The sequence below is a fragment of the Parasteatoda tepidariorum genome, chromosome 10 (genome assembly GCF_043381705.1).
Source record: "Parasteatoda tepidariorum isolate YZ-2023 chromosome 10, CAS_Ptep_4.0, whole genome shotgun sequence".
Taxonomy (NCBI): domain Eukaryota; kingdom Metazoa; phylum Arthropoda; class Arachnida; order Araneae; family Theridiidae; genus Parasteatoda; species Parasteatoda tepidariorum.
In genome coordinates, this window is record NC_092213.1 from 12,467,927 (window position 1) to 12,483,438 (window position 15,512).

The 15,512-nt window shown below is 31.7% G+C and overlaps 1 protein-coding gene across 1 annotated transcript in view; it reads right to left on the reverse strand.

The window, feature by feature from the left end:
* Positions 1–205: 205 nt before the first annotated feature.
* Positions 206–15,512, reverse strand: part of LOC122269722 (polycystin-1-like protein 2) — a 51,790-nt gene continuing 36,483 nt past the window's right edge. The window contains exons 18-25 of the mRNA XM_043044131.2: positions 14,527–14,692; positions 12,426–12,704; positions 11,178–11,304; positions 8,815–8,825; positions 8,018–8,138; positions 5,983–6,233; positions 3,745–3,916; positions 206–2,144 (exon numbers count right to left, since the gene is read on the reverse strand). Of these exons, the coding sequence (XP_042900065.2) occupies positions 658–2,144; positions 3,745–3,916; positions 5,983–6,233; positions 8,018–8,138; positions 8,815–8,825; positions 11,178–11,304; positions 12,426–12,704; positions 14,527–14,692 (2,614 nt within the window). The 3' untranslated portion in view covers positions 206–657. The remainder of the gene's footprint in view (positions 2,145–3,744; positions 3,917–5,982; positions 6,234–8,017; positions 8,139–8,814; positions 8,826–11,177; positions 11,305–12,425; positions 12,705–14,526; positions 14,693–15,512) is intronic.

Below are 15,512 nucleotides of genomic sequence, written 5' to 3' on the forward strand. Positions count from 1 at the left end.
AAACTAGAATTTATAGAAAGGAAGTAACTAAATGGCTTTACAAAACTCATGCCTAGAGATAGACTTTCATACCAGTTTTGGTGGTGCGTTACGCTCATTTGCATATACTTCGAACTGTTACACTCAAACAAAACCTTTTGATCACTCTTTTCATTGAATAACAAATGTATTTAACATTAGTGAAGAAAAAAAAGACAAAGCAATGTGTAGAGCAAAACAACTTTACTTTTTCTTACATTTTTTATTTACATAAATATTTAAAATTTTTAGTTTTCATTAATATTAAACAAGCAAATGAAATTGGTGATATTATATATAAAATTTTAGATGAGCAATATTTAATAAATTTTGAGAAAAAGTTAATTATATATATATTTTTTTGAAACGTGTGTTTAGAAGTTTCGTGATTAGGGATTTTTAGTTAAATCAAAATTAAAAAGAAACTCGAGTAAAAACTAAATACTTTTAATAAGTTATGAAGAAAGAAATGCATTTAAAACATATTAAGTTTTTTCAGAATGTGCCAAGAAAAATATTTTGAAATGTGTGTTTAGAAATTTTGTGAGTAAAGCAATCGTATAAATTAATTAAATAGAAAAAAAAATTAAATATTTCAAGCACAATAGTTTTAATAATTAAAAAAGGGAGAAAATGCATTTAAAAATCATAAAGCTCTTTCGAAATATGACGAGGAATTTTGCTGTTAGTTATTTTAGTCGGTCGAGACTTCTTGCTTCCTTCTTTTGCAGAGTCATCTCTAACGTTAACTTTTTTCAGCAGATCTTTACTATTAAAATCCATATGTCCGTCAAAATAGAAATCATTGATGAATTCCACAAGTCTATCCACTTTGGCGGGAAACGCTGCAACTGTATCTGGTGCTATCTTTTTATCCTGATACATCTGAGGCGCTGGTTTCACTTTAGCATTTCCAGCTCCCACCCAAGATTTTACTTTCCCGATGAAAAAATCCAAGATTTCATACTCATTGCCTTGATTAGCAACATCGTGCTTGGCGCGTTCAAAAGACTGGATGATGATACTCAACATTATGTTTATTAGAACAACGGAGGTAGCCAAAGAAAAGGCAAAAAATGCTATAGGAGTCAAAATCGGTTGGGCAGCATACATTTCTTCATAGTCAAATTTCTTCAACATCAAACTAATGGTTGATTCGAGAGCATAGATAAGGGTAGAAAACTCTCGGATATACCTGCCAAGAAGAAGCCAAAAGAGAGCCACAAAAGCGAAGAACACCACCATCAAACAAACAGAGTAGCTTTGCAACTCTTTGGCGCATTCTCGCAACGTTCCACTAAGTATGCCTATGCGCTTGTTAAACCGCAACAGCTTCAGGAACTTGAGAGTAGAGATAGACATTACGATTCCAATTTGGTAGGAATACAGCTCATCAAGAAGTACCGCTTCCTGAAGTTTGACGTATCCGCTCCCTTCCGTTTCCGTGAAAATTCTAATTATCCCAGCTGTTACGAATATCTTATAGACATGATTCGCTATTCCCGTGTAAGACACGACAATGCTTATAACCTCCACTACGTTCCAATACTGGTGGAAGTACGCCAAGCCCTCTCGACTCAAACTCGCCACCTCTTTGACGGTGAAAAAAATCGTGCAGATAACAAAGATGATCTCCGCCGATAACTGAATCATACCAAACCCCGAGTGGTAATTCAACAGTCGAATGGGAGATATTTGATAATAAGGGATCACGCCACCTCCTGGTAGAAACTCTGCAACAATAGTCACAGAACAAAATAAATTAACCTGAGCATTGTAAATACCGAATTCAACAAAAACTGCTCTAGTATGCCTGTCAACCCAGCCCTCTTTCTCCAGTTTTTTCAGTTTTTCTTGTAACTGTGGGAGATCGCTATTGCTTCTTTTGCGAGTAACAAGTGCCACAACATACCCTCCGCCACCGTACCAGTCAAGTTGCCCCCAGAACGGATACCCTTTGAGCTGAGCGGCTGTCAAGTATTTGTACTCGTTCGGGACAGGTGTTTCAGTGGAGTTAACTTTAATCCAGTTTGTGGTGTACAAAGTACCATCTTCAAAAGCAACTTTTCCGTAGCCTGCACATTCGGGAGTGACTGTTTCCATTACAAAAGACACATCACAACTCTCTGAAAGAAAGAAAAACGACAGAAATTTAAATCAGCGATTTCTTCGTTCTAGGAGAAATTGAATAGAATATTAGCAGATTACATGTATATATTAGGGGGGCCGGAAAGTAATGTCGTTTCGGCGCATTATATATTCGTTAGTCTTAAAACATTAGCCATTTTTTTCGATCCATTTTCGACCCGGGATTGAAAGGTTGTTGCTAAAGAGGGTGAATACATTATTGATTAAAAATAAAATCTTGATAACAAATATCAAATGCCGTGAAACGACATTACTTTCCGGTCCCCTAATATATATAGACCTGGATGTTATGCTTACTATATACACTTTAACACACTTTTTTTCCCATTTCTATGACGTGACTAGAGTGATTGGGCATTTACTGTTAAGGAGAAGTTTGAAGGATGTTCGTGTTAGCAAAATATCGTGGCTTAATTTTAATAGGTCGTCACATTGTTGACAGTGCTGATTAAAATAAACATAACTTATGTTAAGGAAGAACACAGCATATGATGAGTTTGGGCAACGTAATGATAAGCCACACTATTTCCAAAACTTGTTGATGGCAAGAAGCAACAAATTTAGAATTCTGAGTTGATCTTAGAATTAACATTCCAAATAATTAATAAGTGGCACGATATAGTTGTCGAACTTTTTATTTTATAACCGTTTTTGATCAGTCGTTGTTCAATATCGTAGCCTTTTAATTTTGAACCCATTGCAGAAGACAAGAGAGCCCCTGGATCTATTATCGGGAAAAGTTTGCCTTTCTGGAGGATTTTTTGATGAAACTAACCTGTATTTGCGTGATATGGGGAGGAAAAACACGAAAACCTATCAAGGTTAGCCTGACGGCAAGGAAACTAATCCATGATCTTTCTACCACTGAGGATATTTTTTACGTCAGTACTATGATCAGCGCGAGCTGGGTGAAGAATTCATATTGACCGGCCAATTCCGGGATTCGAACCCGCGTGACCTCATTGGAGGTGAGCGCTCTTTCCTCTGAGCAACTTTTAAAAAACAATTTTCAAAAATAATTTAAACATATAAAAACACAATACAAAACTTTAAATAACTGTCTCTATCATCGGTTCCTAACCCATGAGTGGCATACAAGTAGAGTAGTGTAGCACTTAGCAGAAAGTCTAAGCAAAAATAAATAGTGTTGTCTTACACCAGTTTTTCGTGAATGATTCATCAATCCTAAAACTGCCCAGTACGAATCCACTCTCTCGTGGAGGACATATGTGACAGTTAAGTTAATGCAGCAATATTATATTCTTTATGAAAAAAGAAAAAAAAAACTTTTAAATTCAGTATTTACAGCATTTTTCACTAATTACTGACATATTTGTGCATGATATATGTTCATATTACTTATATAATAGGTGTCTGCTATTTGTCATTATATTTTTGTAATTAGATATTTAATAGTTAGTGGAAGTCGAAGTTTCCCCCCCTCCTACAAAATGGTTGATAAGCATGACTATAAAGGTGGGGAACTGCTGGTCTATAACATTACAAATAAACGATTCCTAAATAATCTGCCGGCATATGATTTAAACAATGAGTTCGAAGTGCAATGTTATAACTTACTTGGCTGTATTCTAACTTGTCTGAGGACAGCATAACCAATCTTCATATTGTTTCTATCATCCAAGTACAGCCTTAGGCCTAAGGGATCTCTTCCATTGTACCACTTTTGGGCAAACAATTCAGGTATCAAAGCATTGTGTGTCCAATTCCAAAAACGTTTTTCAGTATTCACCTGAAATATAATTTTAGATTTCATATCAGATCTTACTTTTAGCTCCAAAAAGTTATACTTTTAATCACCGAATTTTCTTTTCCGTTTTAGCAATGATGGCATTAGTTGCAAGGCCTTGTGCCGATTAGGTAATTTAGTGTATTAGAATTAATAAAATAATAACTAACTAGTATATAAAATATGCAAACTCGATTCAATCTTGAGGTACGATAGATAAAGGTTGACATAGTACTATCCCCACAATGATGACTTCCGGACGTGATGTGACACGCCTATTTCGATGGATGGTCACACTGAACACTTGACTTGCTATTTGTGACTGCGTCATCGTACTACTCGCGCTGTTGCTTCCCAGTCTCATTTACCCACAATGGGATTCTGCACACACTCAACTGCTTATAGCAACACAGGATAGACCACACACACACAACCGTGGTGAACTTGATACAGCTCTCACCACGAACGCACAAAATCCCGTGAACTTAACACAGCTTTCCCAGTCTTTCGCAAATACAGCAACTAGTGGTATCCGTCCATCGAATTCTATCCTTAATAAAATTCTGGTGGGGGTGGAGTATTGTGGCGTAACTACCACTTCAATTATTAAATATCAATTCACCAGTATATAAGACATGTTAAAGCAAGTCAAACCTGAGATACCTTTATATTAATAATTCCCCACCAATTCCATAGAGTCAATAATTATATTAATATTTAATTTATCAAATAATTAGACATAAATCTAAGCCCAACTTACACTGAACAGTGATTTCACTAGACTTCGGAAACTCCTGAAGAAGAGGAAGATTTAAATTTTTGGGTCATTCCTTACTAAAAGCGGGTCCTTATTTAAAAAATAATCTTCCATATATATTTTTCAGTGACAGTCCTCTGACAGCAATCTCAGCTGAAATCACCATAATATATCTAAATTTGTCTTCACTTATTCTATTTCTTGCAATAGTATTTATCCTTTTTGTTTGTATTTTTTAGTTGCAAGAATTTATTTTTTTTATTCAATTTTTTCTTTTTAAAGTTAAATTTTGGTCTCTTAAATCAGATGGCAACTTATTATTTTTTTGTTCGATAGAGAATTACGCGTCTTAGATGACGCCTAATGACTTTTGATGATTTTAAATAAGCGCACAAGCGGAAATTCTGACTGAAAATAATACAGGCAAATTATAAGTTAAGAGTCCGGAAAAAAAACTATGTTTTTTCTTATGAGTAACAAAATCTAAGGTTGAATTCATTTTAGCAAAGAAGCTAATTTATTGAACAATACCATTTCAGACAGAAGTACTCTTCTCCAATGAGTTTTTTAAACAATAAATAATTGATAAATCAGTATTAATCGTTGTACAACAAACCAGGAAACCGTATATTAACACTAACACAATTAAAATAATGCCTTCTTTTAATATTTAAACCTTGTTGCCCTTCTGTGTGACTTTACGAGATTAAGAAAAATTTGTTTTTAGAAATTCAACTCATCAAAAGATAGATTAACTATACTCAGAATTATTTGACATTTAAAATAATGCTATTGGTTGCAGAGAACCACAATCAAAGAATTTTCTTGAAGAATTTGTACACTTCATTTTTCTTATCACGATTATTATTGGCAGTATATGTTTCAGGCATATAAATAATTATAGGTGCACTTTTTAAAAATGCATATATATATATATGTGTGTGTGTGTGTGTGTGTGTGCGCTACGGTCAATGGAATAGTCGGTTATTATTAATACTGACCAATAGTAATAATAATTATAACCAAATAAATAATAGTCAATATTAATAACAACCAAATAAGTCTGTTAAAGTGAATAATTAAAGCGAATTTATCCCATTAACCGTTTATTATTAATAATAACCGATGAAATTTGGCCAATGTCATTCATTCACGTTTTAATTGGGGATGTTTCAGTATCGTGATCGGCCAAATTGATTTTAAACTGGAAAAGTGACCTTATGTTATAACAATATTTATTTGGACTATGGATGAGAGTGGACTATATAATCATTCATATAATGCTAATTATTTTTGTCCTATGAATACTTACATTATTAAATTCAAGATATAAGTCTCCAGGCTTAATGAATCCATTCACCAAAGCTTCTCTTAAATAGAAATTATTGGGGTCCCTGTTTCCATAACTCAGAATCATAATAACCCAAAAAAATAAAATGTAAGCCACTATTTCTTTGAGTACGCTGTACATTTTCACCTCCTTTTCTCGTTCCTTCCTAGCTTCTTCTAAAGCATTGAAATCCATTGGTTTATAAGATATATTTCTTCTTGTCTTGCTTTTAACTGAAAAATAAATAAATAAATTTTAGTTATGCAATTTTCAGAATGCCCCATGAATATAGAAATGTAATTTATAAAAAATACAGTAAAAATCTGTTGTAACAGAAAAGTCATAATACCAGAAGAAATTATCGTCAACGAAAGCTTTTCATTCGAAACAAATATGTATATTTAATATTTAGATAGAAATAAATGACTATAGGGTTGCCACTCATATCTGGAAAAATAATTCCCTGTATTTTCACTGTACACATTATACACAATATATTGAGAGGAAGCACACAATCCCTCTGTTCGTATATAAGTTATAGTAGGATAACTATACTAGTTTTAATTGCTGGAAAAACTTTGAGAAATAAGAAACTGCTCAAAACAAATACTGCTACAGTAAATGAAATAAGATTAGTATAGTTCAACTATCATCTTTACATATCCCATAGATTGTACTTTGAGAGATCAGCTTTTTTTAAAAGACAAAAATAAGAAATAAACTTCCCTGTATTTTCCCAGTTTGTAAGGAAAAACTCCCTGCACTTTCTCTGTTTGTATTTTAAACGATTTTAAAATTATAGATTTTTTTCGTCTTTTGCAACAACTATTTTTTTATAAATAGACTGAATTACGTAGTTCATTACTTTATGAAAGGCAGAAATCTCTATGGAAATAATGCTTGAACAACAAGTTTCCAATTCATAGCAATTTAAGAATTCATAACTGAAATGAAACGAAAAGTAATATCTTTTGAAGTCATTGATAACAGTGAATGTTGACAGTTTTCAAAAAAAGAAATACAAAGTTATGATAGACATTTCAACAAATAGGGAAAGAGCTTTTTGGGAGGTAGAAGATAGTTTAGCAAGTGATCGGATACACGTTGCTTTAGATAAAAAAGGATTTCATATTGATTTATTGATATTGTAAGGAAAAAAAAAACTATGCTAGTTTCCTGGTTTTCTTTATTGCTACCAGGAACAAATAACATATGCCTACTATTTAAAATTTATTCCTATAATATTGCTCCCTTAAAGAGCGTAAAAATGTATGCTTCTATATTATTTTTTTGTCATAAAAGTGAGCGACTATTAATTTTTAGCTCGTTATAAACATGAAATTTTTTGTGAAAATTAGCATTTTGACGGTAGTTTGAAAATTAGTTGTAACAGCGAAAATCTCGTAATATGCTGTGCTCGTTTTATCTAGATTTTACAGTAATTACATCAGAATATATATTTTAAAATTGAAAGAATAGTCTCATAAAATAATCGGGGGGGGGGGAGAATTATAATGCTTTAAAATTTTTTTGATACCTCCCCTTAAAAAAAATTCAGGAGAAAAATTATAGCGTGATAATAATTTTGTAAAACTTGTGTGAAAGCTAAATCCATGAAATGAAAAAAGCAAACAAACTAAAGCCAATGGTTTGGGAATTGTTAGTTGAGAAAGAAAGGATGATAATAATGAAAATATTATAAAATTGTTTGAGTATACAACAACTAGCTGATTTATCACAAGAACAAATACACTTAAAATAAAAACACAATGCGAATTTATTAATCCAAGGAAACTATTTAAATGCCCATATCCTTCCATAGGTTAAGTTGTTCTATTTAACAATAAGTAATTTTATCAGATTGCTTACCGCATGGATCAAAAGCATACAGTTCTTTTAATATGCGAATATAAAGTAATAAATAAAAAGGAAACTTGTAACAGCCTGAAGGAAAATTTTGAAAGTGTCTCACATTCAAATAATAGATTTTGGTTGATTAGTTAAAAAGAATTATTACTATCGTGTAAGTATTCTTCATCAGCTTGGAGACGAGGATCTTCTTCATCTTCATCGGCATCATCTTCCTCATAAGCAAAAGACTGACATAGACAAGATATGACAATAGCCATAAGAAGAATCTACAGGAAAGAAAAAAAAATGAATTAAAGAAACAAAGAAATCAAATGAATTAAATCCAGGTCAAAAGAAAACAAGACAAAACATTAACACTTTTGTGTTTTTATCATGAAAAACAATACAAATCAAAAATAAAATGTAATATTCTCTTCTCCTATAGCTCAACAGGTCTTAGTAGGCAGTGGTTTTTTTTACAATTCCATACAACACTCTATTTTGACTTCACCCTCCACCTACGGATATTCATTATTTCCAAGTCGTCAATAACATCGTCCTTCCACCTTCTCTTTGGCAATTTCTGAGCTTGGTTTGCATGAATTAAGCTGAACAACGTAAATAAAGCACAAATAATAGCACGCAAATGAACTCGCTATAGTTTTGTTTCTATAAACAAGACCCTTTAGTGTCAATATACAAAATGTCAGATCAGTGTCAGTCACGAAATGTCAGACACAATATAAACTTAAAACAACTCTCCCATAAAACAGATATGAAACAACTAGTGGTATTCGTTCATCGGATCCATCACAGATAAAATTCTGGTGGGGGTAGCGTGTGTGTCTACTACTACAATTATTTAATTCCGATTCACTATTATGTAAGAAAAGTTAACTATTTAATATGTTGAGGTAACTTTAAATAGATGAAAGTTGACATTATCGATAACTCCTTTCTCACAATAGGAAGAGCTGAACAAGATAATCAAATAGAAGAAAGAATATAAGAACCTGGTGCATGGTGGTTCGAAAAAAAAAAAAAAAAAAAACCCAAATGTACGACGACATATAAAAATTTAAAATAGATTTCAAAACATTAGAAAAGAAAGCGATGCTAAAAAAAATTAACTAAACCATTATAATTTTTCAAAATATGGAATGATTCCAAGAAGTTAACATAAGCAGCTGAAGCAGATTTCAGACATATCTTTCATTTTATTCAAGTTTAAGGAAAGCTACTACGGGAATTCTTTACTTTATCATCTATTTATATCAGCAACACGGCTCTTAAAGTTAGTGAAATTTAGTTTGTTTGCAAGGGAGTAAAGTATTTGTTAAGATCATAACAGAAGTATAATGTAACCACTTTCTAGTAAAAACTTTTAACATATTCTAAACGTTTATAAAAATATTAATCTAATCTGGTAGGTATAAAATTAAAAGAAATAATTTTTTCAGTTTTTTTATATGCTTTTATTTTATTCTTTATAACATGTCAATGTATTCACATCAAAAATTGCGTATGTTTTTATATTTGTGTTCCCCCATAAATTTCGAAATTTCTTATAATTCTGTCATTAACATAGGATCTTTTTTTTCCCTTGACAAACGTGCAACACTAGTTATTTAAAAAAATGTGGATAAAGCACAAATAAAGTACAGAAATGGACATACTATAGTTTCGATTCAATAAGCAAGAACTTTCTTCAGAGTCTAAACAAATTACTAACCATTAGGTGAAAGTCATTTGATTTCATTCAGACAGCCAGTTTAGTCATTCGAAGAGACATTCAAATAAGTTTTCACACTTTAAGTTTAGTCATTTGAATAAGACATTCAAATAAGCCTTTTCACATTCCGTTTAGTGATTCGAAGAAGACATTCAAATAAGCCTTTACACATTCAGTTTAGTCATTCGAATGAGACATTCAAATAAACCTTTACACATTCAGATTAGTCATTCGAATAAGACATTCAAATAAGCCTTTTCACATTCCGTTTGGTCATTCGAATGAGACATTCAAATAAGCCTTTAGACATTCAGTTTAGTCATTCGAAGAAGACATTCAAATAAGCCTTTACACATTCAGTTTAGTCATTCGAATAAGACATTCAAATTAGCCTTTACACATTCAGTTTAGTCATTGGAATAAGACATTCAAATAAGCCGTTACACTTTAAGTTTAGTCATTCGAAAAAGACATTCAAATAAGCCTTTACACATTCCGTTTAGTCATTTGAATAAGACATTCAAATAAACCTTTACACATTCAGATTAGTCATTCGAATAAGACATTCAAATAAGCCGTTACACTTTAAGTTTAGTCATTCGAACAAGACATTCAAATAAGCCTTTACACATTCAGTTTAGTCATTCGAATAAGACATTCAAATAAGCCGTTACACATTAAGTTTAGTCATTCGAAGAAGACATTCAAATAAGCCTTTGCACATTCAGTTTAGTCATTTGAATAAGACATTCAAATAAGTCTTTTCACATTCCGTTTAGTCATTCGAATAAGACATTCAAATAAGCCGTTACACATTAAAGTTAGTCATTCGAATAAGATATTCAAATAAGCCTTTTCACATTCCGTTTGGTCATTCGAATGAGACATTCAAATAAGCCTTTAGACATTCAGTTTAGTAAACATTATACACAATATNAAAAAAAAGCTAAGAGGTGCGAAAAAGAACATGCGATATAACGATATGTGTTCTCAAAACTCTGATTATGATTCTACAGCTCACCAATCAAGGCCATTTCAACATCACGAAACGAACATCGCCTTCCACAGCGCGAGTCGACATCGGAACGTAAGAGAAGAGTCTTATATCGCTATATCGTTATCTTATAACCTTGCGTGTCTTATATCGCTATATCGTTTTGCGCTCGTTGTGTTTACTCGACGGCTTAAATCAGATTTCTGATGCATAGCCTTGAATGAAAGTCGCTGTATCGTCTTGCCGATATATGCGTTAAATCGATATGTCTCGATACATCGATTTATAGCCCAGTCCTAACTGCTACTGAAAAGAACAACTTAAGTAATCAATAAAATTTACAAGTTTCTTGCCTGATTTTTTTGGATAGGGTGTTCAAAAATACTTAAAATTAAAAAATATCATATTAGATGAATTTCAGACCAAAATAGAAAGCTTTTATTTTCACGATAAATATTTTTGTAATTAAGACTGGGTTATGATTTTTAAATCGTCGTAGATAATTTCTTTTTGTTAAAAATCATAAATGCATGGGTATTGATTTGTAAATTATTTTACAATAAAATTATACTATCAATTATTTGTAAAGAAATGGCATACTTTGCTGTTTCAAAGCTTCTTCAACATGAGATGGGCGTAGAATTCGAGGGCGTGATTTCCGAAAAAAGAATATCATGATGAATGTTGGAGGAAATATCAGGAGATTGGTTACCACACCGACTGCAATCTAAAATATTTATTATCTTTCAGAATATTTAAAACTTTAGATAAAAGAAAAATAATATTTAAGTTGAAATATACATATTATACTAAATGTATCTGATATCATTAGCACAAATAAAAAAAATTTCAGACCTGTTCAAAGTCATATGACCCAAGGCTCATTATATGTTATTTTAGAATCCTTGTTAAGAGACAAATTAAAAAGTACACACATTAAGATAGTATGCATAAGCTAGTATTTAAACAAGTAAAAAGTAAAAACATTGACAAAATACTGAGGAATTACTACTGAGAAAAGCAGGACTGAAAACATTGAAACCTTCTTGATTACTTAAGAAAACAGAGAGGAAATGAAAGACAGGAAATGAAAAATGAAGTTTAAACTAGACAGTTACAGGATTTAATGTTTCCATTCCTCAGCCGTAATTCGTTGAAGATAAGTAGGATTTTGTTTTCCCTCAGTTTAAATACTAATTTACACCCTTAATATAATAACCCCGAACAATGCACTATAGTGAGTTCATTTTTGACACTGATTTTGAATTAAATACTAAAAGCAGTCACCACCCTGCAATATGAGCTACAATGTTTTTTCTAAGCTAGCTTTAATGTCTCAGTGCAAGTTTCATTGTAATTCGAATTGTGATTTCTTTAGAATAACGAAGTTGACGAAAAATGAAAAAAAATTGCAACTTTATGTTATGTGAAGTTTGCATAATTCATCCATGTTGTAGTATATTATAAGAAAAAGTTTGCAAAATAATTTATTAAAAAACATTAACTTATTTTTTTTTCTACATTTACTTACATTTTTCTTGAACTCTTTAAATAAATGTGATGGCAGTTCTAAGAAATATATTAGGTTATATCATTAACAATTAAGTATGTTGTTGTTTCTAATGTCATTTGCCAATAACAGCAAGCCTGCTTGGTGAAACAAAGCTAATTTAAGGCAGAGAATCGAACATACGATCTCTGGGGCCGTAGTAGGAAGCTCTGACTACCATGGAAAAAGATATCGCCCCCACAGTGTGAGTTAGGATGCATTATATAGTGGCTGACACAAAAAAACTTTCTGTTAGCCAGTAACAAGAACTTTATAACTTTATTAGACATCATACCAACCTGTTCAGGACTCAAAGAGAGTGGTCCGAATTTGAAGGCCCCTGATGCAGGTTTGGCAGAAGTTCTTTCATAGTACATGGCATTGGTCAACATAGACAAGCAGAGGACAGCCATGCAGCAGGACACTCTCTGGACACGAGTGAAACGGCTTCGTGGGGGTCGGAGAAATATTGAGAACCACAAATGATTATCTGCCAACTTACGCTGAGAAGTAGTTGAAAACATGTGGGAAAATTCAGTTACTTGCTCCTTACCAGCAACAGGAATCAATCGATCAATCTAATAAAAAATATTGATAGTAACCAATTAGTTCCACCCATAATCAATTTGTAGACCATTCTAAAAATGCAAGCATCTTTCAAATAGCAAGCTAAATTACTTTTCTCGATGCATGAAATAAATAACATATTCAAGTATTCAAATGACCAAAAAAGAAGATACAAATCTTTAACATTTTCCAAATTTTCGAAATTAGGCGGTTAATAGTTTTATCATTTCTGTACAAATATATTTTTTAACAGATTCTAGAAAAATCAAGAAAATGTGAAACCGGAAAATAGGGCCTTGATATTATTTACCTTAAAAAATTATGAGTCTAAATTTTAACTTGCTGTTAAAAATTTGGATTCCTTCATTTGTATATTTCACCATTTTTGAAACCACTTCCTTAAATAAAATTATTTCGCTTTCATAATTGCATAAAAATAATCTTGCGTTATAAGCAAAAATTAATAATCATAAGCCATAAAAAGTTTTATTTAACGTTATGCTACTTAACTTTTAGTGCCAATATCTAATAATATAAACTAAAATTTAAGATTTAAATTAGATAAATAATATACCATTGAAAAAAACGCATTTACATTTGTGGAAATTATTAAATAAGTATTTATCAAAGATAAAGTAAGTTGTGTTCAAAATGTCATGCCCATATAATGCAACGAACAAGTATAGCCTCAAACATAAATTGTCCACTTTCTAATAGTGAAATGACTCTTGAAACATACAAAAAGAATCACATGAAAGATGTCCACAATATAAATCATTAACTCTATGTATATTTGTTTAAATAATTATTTTCAGAGAAACACAAAGTTTGCTTCTAAAACAGCAACATATAGTATTCAAATGCTTAAAAGAACTTTTTTTCAAAAGATCTAGATAAATCATTGAATAGGACAATTTGTCAAATACCATTGAAAAGAATGTATCAAATGAAAACACTGCAATAGAAGATTCGTACTTACAATATTGTGAACGTATGTGTTTCAATTCATATTGTCAAAATTTACAATTGAGACAACAGAGTGGAGACTAATGATGCTTTTTAGGAGGCTTTTGTTTGTATTACAGACCGATTAGAAGAGACCGCTAAAATTACACGAATTTGAGGACGAATGTGGTCTTAGAAAAGAAGTCAACGCCATGTTTCCAATGTTCAAGGTGAATGGGCATTTATTATATTTTCATAAGGGAATACAAATTGATTCACTATACAAATTAACATTTGTGAATGATCCCCTAATAAGCCATTTTGGAAAATCCAAATTGTCAGCACTTTATTAATCCATGAACTTAAAGCTTTATTTGATTGGTTTTTATGCATTTTGAGAAGTGTAAGACAGAAAATTATCATCAGTCTGTTTATTTTTGATTGAAAATATACAAAAAAGGTAATGTTTTTAAAATATCCAAAAATAAAACATAAAAAAAGCATGAAATTGCAGATTTGAGGAAGAATCAGCTACAAAAAAATTGGAATACTTAATTTGGAATGCTTAAATGATCATTCAATTCTTAATTTGTTTAAATGATCACTTATAAAGTTAATAACTGATATTCTTCAGTAATTTGACTGTACAGTTTATGACCATGCTAAAGTTTCTTGATTTTCACCAAGCTCCCTCTAATACCTACATAATGGATAGGTGTCCGTTCTTCATACTATGAAATATAAATTAGAACTAAAGTAGTTAAGTAGTTTTTAGTAACTTCTTCTAATGCAATAAATTTGTATACATTATAAACATTTATTGGAAAAATGTGAAGATTTAGAAGTTGAAGAACTATGAAACATGAGGCAAAATGAGGACACTATTACCATGCCATCGTCAAGCTCTACAGCAAACCACCTATTAATGAGAAACTCATATTTGAAGCCAGTTTGCACATCCCTGAATATTATTAACTGGCAGTACCAAGATGACCATTTCCCTGATCCAGAATTATCATGCCAAAGCCTCAGGTAGTTTAATTGACCAAGAGATCTGCAAATATGCAAAAAAAAAAATCATGTTTAATATGAAACATGCAATTTTACAACATAATTCATGTAATATTTCAATGTGTTGAAGTTTTTTTTAAAAACAATAATATATATATTTATATCTGTTCAAAAAATATGGGAGAAAAATGCATGAGATCAAAAATTTAATAATGTACTTCGCTAAATATTTGCAAATAATTCAATGATTTACCCGTAGCACATTTTTTAGGCAAAGAATATACATAGGGAAAGGAGTCTAGCTTTCATTAACATAATGTAAGTCCTCCAGGGTTAGGTGTGGTCCCTGTGTATAAAGAAAAAAACAAAATTTAGGGGTTCTATAAACGGGGTTGCACCCTAATCTCCTCCTAATCAATACTGGCAATGGGGACGCATTGGGGTGAAGAAGTTTTTTTTTTATCGTTGGTTTGTTCGGTATTTTTACAGCATTGATAAACAGTACTGTACTTTTAGTTAAGAATTTTTTTTGAGGAGACATTTATATCATCCATGTTAATTAAATCTGCTAACACAGTTTGATATAGAAAGAAAGAATAAAATGGCAGTTGGCGGGAAACAGCCTACCCAGCCATGTAGAGTTGTCTAACAATTCTGTTCACATGTGACGTACCTCCCGACTGACACTTAATTTCTTATGCGCATGCGCTGTTACTTAGTTCAAATGACACTATGCTAAATCTGAATATGTTGCTCAGACTGTAAGCTGCTTTTCTGGTATAGCATACTAAACCGAGCAGTTCCCCGCATTGGTTACATATTTCAAAAGCTGAACTTCTTCTCCTTTTTACATTCTTTGCCTT